This window comes from Branchiostoma floridae, chromosome 15 (assembly GCF_000003815.2).
Source record: "Branchiostoma floridae strain S238N-H82 chromosome 15, Bfl_VNyyK, whole genome shotgun sequence".
NCBI lineage: Eukaryota > Metazoa > Chordata > Leptocardii > Amphioxiformes > Branchiostomatidae > Branchiostoma > Branchiostoma floridae.
Window position 1 is genome coordinate 19575357 of NC_049993.1, and position 7728 is coordinate 19583084.

The window sequence follows — 7728 nt, forward strand, 5'->3', positions numbered from 1 at the left end:
TAGTAGGGATTTATGCAACATGGAAGTTAGAAAAACGGTATTCTTAGACTAAGATGTATGAAATACACATGAAGCTATGTCACATGAAAATCAGCTGACATTACGAAGCCAGGTTATTAGACATCCTGATAATAGAATATGCCAAGTGATAGTTACCAAACCAATATGACCAGACTTTGAAAACGGACGGACGTTTTGGACAGCATCTGCTGACGGTCTGTCATCAGTGCACTGATGCAGATGCCGTCAGAAGCGAAGCAAATTTAGTAACGATTATTTGGCGTATCACTCGGCATTCGTTAGTAATTAAGTTAACGGTACAGTCATGATTGCAAACGTTAGGCTCTCTTCCCAACGTCTACTTGAATGTTACACTCTTCCCTTCTCAGACAGGTTGCCAGGCAACGGCGTGTAAATAGACGGCATCCTTACCTGACAATCTTGCTCTTCCTCGCTGCTTGAGTCGTTAGTGGTCAGTCCTTCCCCCAAACCACTCGGACTGGTCGCTCCTTCGGCCATGGTCAGCAGTGGGCGGGAACCTGGACTATAGAAACTCTTATCTTTCCGGGCACATCGTTTTCTCGTCAAGCCCGGAGTTCGGTTTCGTTCGTTTGTCGGACAGTTGATCTGGAAATCCGTGCCGATGTAGTGTTGGTTCAGGGAAAGATATAGTTCCACTGGTTGTAAGAAGGCGGGTAGGGTTATGAACCATCTTCGGATGTACTGTACCGTACCGGGATATCCCTTGGACTTCCCGACATGAACAAGTACGGGGGACCAGGAATCGTTTTATCCCTTTACTGTTCAAAAAGTGTGAAAAAACTCTTATCCGAATACACTAAATGATGTTATATAACTGTAGAAAATACAATTAATATGTAAGTATTATTTTGTTTTAAAATGTTAAAAGTATTTCTTCTAGAAAATTATAATTTCACCTGCAGCACAGTGAGATCGTCTAGGGTCGTCTGAGGTCATTCGAATCTTTGTCAGTAGCATCCAAACAACATTTGTATCTAAAGATCTTATTTACAACAATGTAACATATGGGTTAGCAACTTTAAAATATTCTAGTTGTGAAAAAAATATACTGTTTAATACTGTTATTACTTGTCTTTCTTTCAGAGCCCAATGTATTATTAGATTATCATATACTTTGCGTTTAAATGCTATCAAATGTGATGGAAAGAAAGAAAGCGTGATTCGTATGTTCTCTGATTGTCCGTCTCCAAAACAGGATTTTCAGCAACTTTTCTCCCCTATAGCAGTCCCAGACGATAGCGAAGCATGTCAGCAGCGGCCAACAGCTCGGCTGACCCGAGAAGACCCAACAAAGTCGTCAGGTGAGGCCGCTGGAAATGTTTTAGCATGTGTATGTGGGGAGGGGGGCAGGCCTCATAAATATTGTTCACATTCATAAATGTACATCATATTTGTGGTTATAACCTGTCTAGGATAACTTTTGGCGTGGGATGAAAGTACATTTTAGTATTCTAGTAGGGGAACGGTAACTATTTATGTAAGCATGTTTGCTAGGCCTCAAATTTAGACGATCTTCATCGAAAATATATAACTAGTGTACTAGACTTAATGATCTTGTCTGATCCTGTCAGGATTAAGCACATGTACACCCTAGCGCCAGTAGGCACGTCCGACCACTGTGTAGTAGTCTGTAAACTCAACTTATCTTTACCTAGCAAATGTATCAAGCGCCATGTATGGCTGTACAATAGGGCTAACTTCGACTTGTTTAGACATGAGCTAAGTAAGGTTAACTGGCAGAGTTGTATGATAGGCTCAGTAGATGACAGATGGGACAGCTGGAAGCAAAAATTCCTCAACATTGCAAAACACACTATCCCAAACAAAATGGTCAAAGCCAACTCCAAATCCCACAAGCCCTGGGTCACCCCAGACCTTCTTGAGCTTATACAACATAAGACAGATCTGTACCGTGAGTACAAATTCTCACGATCTCCAGAGGACTGGAAAATCTACACTAACTGTAAGAACAGGCTCACCTCAGAGCTTCGCAAAGCTGAGCGTGAGTACTATGAAACCATCAGTGACACCTGTAAGAGTCCAGACGCCTCAAAGCTGCTCTGGTCAGTTCTTAACAAGCTTACTGGCAAAGGAAGCAGAGGCATACCAACGCTCTCTAACGAGGGTCTACTAGTCGACAAAGACAAAGACAAAGCTGAACTCCTAAATAAAATATTTGTAAACATCACCAAAGACTGCAACCACCCTGACAGGACAAAGAAACTACCAATACTTACCTCCAAGCAGTTTACATCACTCCAAGTCACTTCAGAGGAAGTTCTAACCGTGCTACAGAGTCTCCAAGTGAACAAAGCTCCGGGACCTGACGGCATCCCAAACAGATTACTCAAGGAGGCTGCGCCTGAAATCTGTGACTCGCTACGGTGCCTATTCAACAACTCCCTGGCGACTGGACTATTCCCCACAGAGTGGAAGCAGAGCAATATAACCCCTGTATACAAAAAGGGCGACAAAACTGACCCCTTCAACTATAGACCAATATCCCTGCTACCAACAGTAGCTAAGGTGATGGAACGGCTCGTGCACAACCACCTGTACAGCTACCTGGAAGATAACAACCTTCTACATAGCCACCAGTCAGGCTTTAGAAAGGGTGATGGAACCGTCCTTCAGTTAGTTCGACTTGTACATGACTGGGCCAAGTCGATAGATGACCCTAACACCTCCTGCACAGCAGTGGTTTTCTTAGATGTTAAGCGAGCTTTCGATACAGTTTGGCACCAGGGACTGACATACAAGCTTACGCGCTACGGACTGGGGGGACCTCTACTACACTGGTTCCATAGCTACCTAACGGGAAGGCAACAAAGAGTTGTCATAAACGGTGTGACCTCATCCTGGGGTTCAACGGCAGCAGGTGTACCTCAAGGCAGTATACTGGGACCTTTGTTGTTCCTGCTGTACCTAAATGATCTGATGAGCCTCCCATGCAGGTCATCACTAAACTGTTTTGCAGACGACACATCTCTCTACAACTCAGCCAAGACTGTGCAGGAAGTGGCAGCCACCACAAATATAGATCTACAACTAGTATCCACCTGGTTTCTTGACTGGGGCCTCAGTTTACACCCTGATAAGTGTAAGGTAGTCTGCATAAAATCTGATCGTAACAACGTCCAGCTACCTCCTATCTACTTACTCGGGAAGATTGTGGAACAAGTGCCTTTCTACAGCCATCTAGGTGTTACCATTCACCAATCCCTCAGATGGACGGAACACGTACAGGTGGTCACAGGCAAGAGTAGAAAACTGCTAGGCCTCCTGCGCAAAGTCAGTGGCAAACTTGGAAGACAGGCCTTAGAAACAGCATACTTTGCTCTAGTTCGACCCAAGTTGGAGTACGCGTCAGCGCTACTGGGTGACTTGGCAAGTTCAGCTAGCAGGTTGCTAGAACAGGTCCAGTACCAAGCAGGCCTTCTCGTCACAGGGGCGATGAAAGGTACTCCAAAATCTAACCTACTGCAGGAACTGGAATGGGACACTCTAGCCACCAGACGACAGCTCAACTCACTCACCATCATGTATAACATGATGAACGGACGTGTACCCCCACATCTACAGCTGCTTACTCCGTCAACAAGAGGCGCCCAGTCTACAACACGTCTACAGCTACGTAACAACACTCACCTTCATGTTCCTCGTTGCCGGACCCAGACATTCAAAAACAGCTTTATTCCTTTCACATCGTCACTCTGGAACCAGCTACCGCAGACAGTCAGAGACGCCCAAAGCCTCACTGATTTCAAGAGAGTTAGCAAAAAGCATCTGCTATCCACAAGGCACCACCAAACTTACCGACGACTCGGCCCAAGGCACAGTAACATCCAAGCTGCCAGGCTACGCATGGGTTGGTGCCAACTAAACAGTACTTTGTACAAAATGAACATCAAGAGCAAACATTGTGTCTGTGGGGCTTCCTCCGAAACAGTTCAACACTACCTGCTACACTGCCCCCTGTATTCCGACCAGCGTAGCAAACTCACCTCCACCGTTGAACGCCTTGTACAACAACGGCCTACTGTTTCACTCCTGCTCCAGGGCTCACCTGACCATGACGCTGTCACCAATAGACAGCTTTCAGAAGCACTGTGTGTGTACACGATATCTACCAAAAGATTCACTTCCAGCCGTACCTCTGTCCAGTAAATCCTTAGCTAGTTCGTACAAAAGGGATAGCTTTAACTGCTTTTAATGTAAAAACTATTTTATTCTATTGCTTGTATATACATGTCCATTTTGTATTGTATATTTATATGTCTGTGGCCACGATATCAGCTTCGCTGCCTAGTGCCCGCAGTGTGTTGTCCTGTTACAACTTGAATAAAGAAAAAGAAAAAAAGAAAGAAAAAAAAAGAAAATATATAAATTAAAAATTATGATATATTTTTCCCACATATAAAATTGTGGGAAAATTATATATTTTGAAATTGATGTTATATGTTCTGATGTGCTTATGTCTGTCTAAATGCGATAGAACTCATGCTCTTTGTTCATATTTAAAAAAAAAAGTGACATAATTGATAGATTTCTAGACGACTCGCCCAAAGACTAACTTGCCCCAACTATTTACTACCGACTCGCCCCAAGTTAGGGGGACCGGGAATACAGGACAGCCCTTGCTTTTATGCTGTCTTTGTACAGATATATTCTGCTTGTAAATATAACTTTATATGCTAACAAAACCTCGTCGCTTAACTTCTTTTTTTGCCCGGTATTTAGCGGCGAACTCGGGATCCGCGGGCGGGCCGGGTTGGCATGTCGGCCCGCCCGCTTTATTGATAATTTTTGCCCGGACTGGCAGCGCTCTTATGTCACTAAAGTGGCAAGCTTTATTGACAAATATAACAGAAGTATATTAGTATATGTAACATAGTTTCATAACAGCCTATGTGTATTAATTTGAGATACTTGAGATTACAGTGAGCGGCGCACACCCCTGGGCCGATATGCAACATATACCCGCCAGCACGCTAGCGCCCCGGCGTTGATCGGGCGTTAAATAAAAGTGTCAAACCGAAGAGAACGTTAAAATTAGAGCGACGAGATTTTGTTAGCATATAAAGTAATATCTAAAATTTGGATATACGTTTGTTAAAGCAGTGTAAAAGCAAGGGCTATCCTGTATTCCCGGTCCCCGTAACTTGGGGCGAGTCGGTAGTAAATAGTTGGGGCGAGTTAGTCTTGGGGCGAGTTGACCTGTTACCAATTGATAAATACCTTACCTTTATACCACATCCAGGAGAGAAGGCTTCAGCCTGTAGTGTCCTGATCTACTTTCTTCATGTGACGTACTTTCGACACTCCCCGTGTTTGTCTAGTCTCGCCTTAAACTGATTAACACTATCAGCATTGACAACTGAATCTGGTAACGCATTCCAGTTCGATACAGCTCTGGTACTGAAGACGTGAGATCTCACTCTGGTCTTAGCCAAGGGGACTTGCAGCTTAAACCTATGACCTCTGGTAACTGACTGTTCTACCTATGGGGAGAAGAAACTACGTGGGGGAATTAAATAAATAAAAAACATGAATGTGCTGATATATTTGTTTGTATTTTGTGAAGGTACAAGCCCCCGTCGCAGGAGCGTCTAGATGACCCCACCCCAGACTACATGAACCTGCTGGGGATGATCTTCAGCATGTGTGGGCTCATGATGAAGGTAATTTCCTCTATCTTATAGACAAAAAAATCAGGTGTAAAATGCGAAAAAATTAGTGTCACTGGTAGTCAATTTGTAGTTTACCAAAAATGTGGGCACATGATGAAGGTAGGGCTGAACAGGACAGGTACATTTCATTTAAGAATTTCCATGATATTAATCCTCAGAGAGAGTGACATGAGTGAGTGATTGAGATCCAAGAATCATAATTAGAATTGTGAAAGAATTAATTTGCATTGAGAGTTTTTTTTACTTGAGACCCCAAAATCAGAAGCAAAAATGTTATGATAAAGCATATTGTCCCCATTTAAATTGTCCTTTGAGTCTTATTTGTGTCAGTTTTAAACTTTTATGTTCTATGGTGCTCCATTCCTAACGTGTTCATAATGGGGTTTTCTAGGTCGTAGTAAACATTGCTTGGTGTTGTCTGAGGAGGGTTATGATGTTTGTGTGTGTGTTGAGTTTCTTGTGTAATCTTCGAAGGCACTTCAACATTAACAGTGTGTGTTTCTATAAGGAGATGAATATCATGTTAGTTCTACTTGCATGTTCCTCTTGCAGATGAAGTGGTGTGCCTGGGCTGCTGTCTACTGTGCCTTCATCAGTTTTGCCAACTCCAGGTCGTCAGAGGACACCAAACAGATGCTCAGTAGTTTCATGTGAGTTACCATGGATACTAGAATGTTCTGTCGTATTCTTGTGATTTGATATTGTATATATTGCTATGTCTTTATGTAATGTTTTGTACATAAAGAATATGGTAAACTGTGTATTTCAAGTGGAATTTGCGCAGTTTCCCTTCATTTCAAGTTTAGTCTTACTGTTATCTAAGCACATCTCTAACAATGAGATAGACGTATGGTGATTCTGCTGTTCACAAGACACCATCTTTTTGCCCTTACAAATGTTTTGACATGTTTTATTTTCTCCCATCCTGCAGGTTGTCCATCTCAGCAGTAGTGATGTCCTACCTACAGAACCCCCAGCCCATGCAACCTCCATGGTGACACAGAACAGTGTAGAACAGTCTAGAACACTCTTTAGCAAATCATCAATTGTTATAATGGCACATCAAGCAAAATTTTTAAAGCTTCAAAGTTGAAACTCAATTCCGCCTCTTGTCTGTACTCTGCTATCTCAACCGTCGCCATAAGTTCCTGTAGGCGTTGCCACAAACCAGCTGTCAGCCAATCAGAGAATAGCCCTTTCAGTTTTCAATAGGGATCTCGCATATACAAATGTATCCTTGATATTCATAAGCAGGGCGGTCAGGAACTGATGGTGACGGTTGAGATAGCAGAGTACAGACAAGAGGCGGTTTGCTGGCGCCATTGGATGTCTCTGCGTAGGAGAATGAATTTCACGTGATAGCAAGCTATTTCTAGTCTCAATCCTCCTCAACTAATGGTCCTGCTTCTTTGCCTAAAAGAATGTCGATTTGGCTCATAACTGGATATAGTTTCGAGTCCCCAACCTACAGAATATGAATTGTTTAAAAGACTGTCATCTCATATTGCATGAACTTCTGATATTTTAGTGCTTGGTTAGCTCTTGTTTAGCTAGGTTAGTTATTTAAAGCAAATAATTACAAATCCTGAAATGGAATAACACATACATTGTACAAATGTACATGTGTGACATTACAAACCCTGCAATGCTTGTGAAAACCTCTCTTTTTAACTGAAATGAAATGCTACAGGAGAAATATCATCTCTGATTATCAAAGGTCCTACATTATATTTGAAGTTAATTTCTGTATGAATAATTATCAACATTGTATGATACCAAACAAGATGAAATGATACTTGAATGCAAGTTCATCTGTGATGGTAGTTAACATGAAAGATGAAATGATAAAAACATGAATTCTGTAAATCTGTTGCATATCTGATGAGACTAGTTGGACATACTGTGTAATCTTGGTTTGAGACTTTGCAATAAATAAATACATTACCCCCACTATTTAGATATGTCTGATGTCTATTTCCATTATATCCATTAATAC

The 7728-nt window shown here is 42.3% G+C and overlaps 2 protein-coding genes across 7 annotated transcripts in view; one reads left to right on the forward strand and one right to left on the reverse strand.

Moving 5' to 3' along the window:
• Nucleotides 1-703, reverse strand: part of LOC118431638 (tetratricopeptide repeat protein 39B-like) — a 7348-nt gene extending 6645 nt beyond the window's left edge. The window contains exon 1 of the mRNA XM_035842880.1: nucleotides 433-703. Within this exon, the coding sequence (XP_035698773.1) occupies nucleotides 433-519 (87 nt within the window). The 5' untranslated portion in view covers nucleotides 520-703. The remainder of the gene's footprint in view (nucleotides 1-432) is intronic.
• A 481-nt stretch (nucleotides 704-1184) lies between these two features.
• Nucleotides 1185-7728, forward strand: part of LOC118431816 (protein Asterix-like) — a 35043-nt gene continuing 28499 nt past the window's right edge. The window contains exons 1-5 of one of the 6 annotated variants that reach the window (XM_035843194.1): nucleotides 1197-1343; nucleotides 5627-5723; nucleotides 6285-6382; nucleotides 6664-6821; nucleotides 7026-7685. In XM_035843194.1, the coding sequence (XP_035699087.1) occupies nucleotides 1288-1343; nucleotides 5627-5723; nucleotides 6285-6382; nucleotides 6664-6730 (318 nt within the window). In that variant the 5' untranslated portion in view covers nucleotides 1197-1287 and the 3' untranslated portion in view covers nucleotides 6731-6821; nucleotides 7026-7685. Of the gene's footprint in view, nucleotides 1344-5626; nucleotides 5724-6284; nucleotides 6383-6663; nucleotides 6822-7020; nucleotides 7686-7728 lie in introns of those variants that run through there. The other 5 variants (XM_035843195.1, XM_035843197.1, XM_035843196.1 and 2 more) reach the window with 5 other exon arrangements.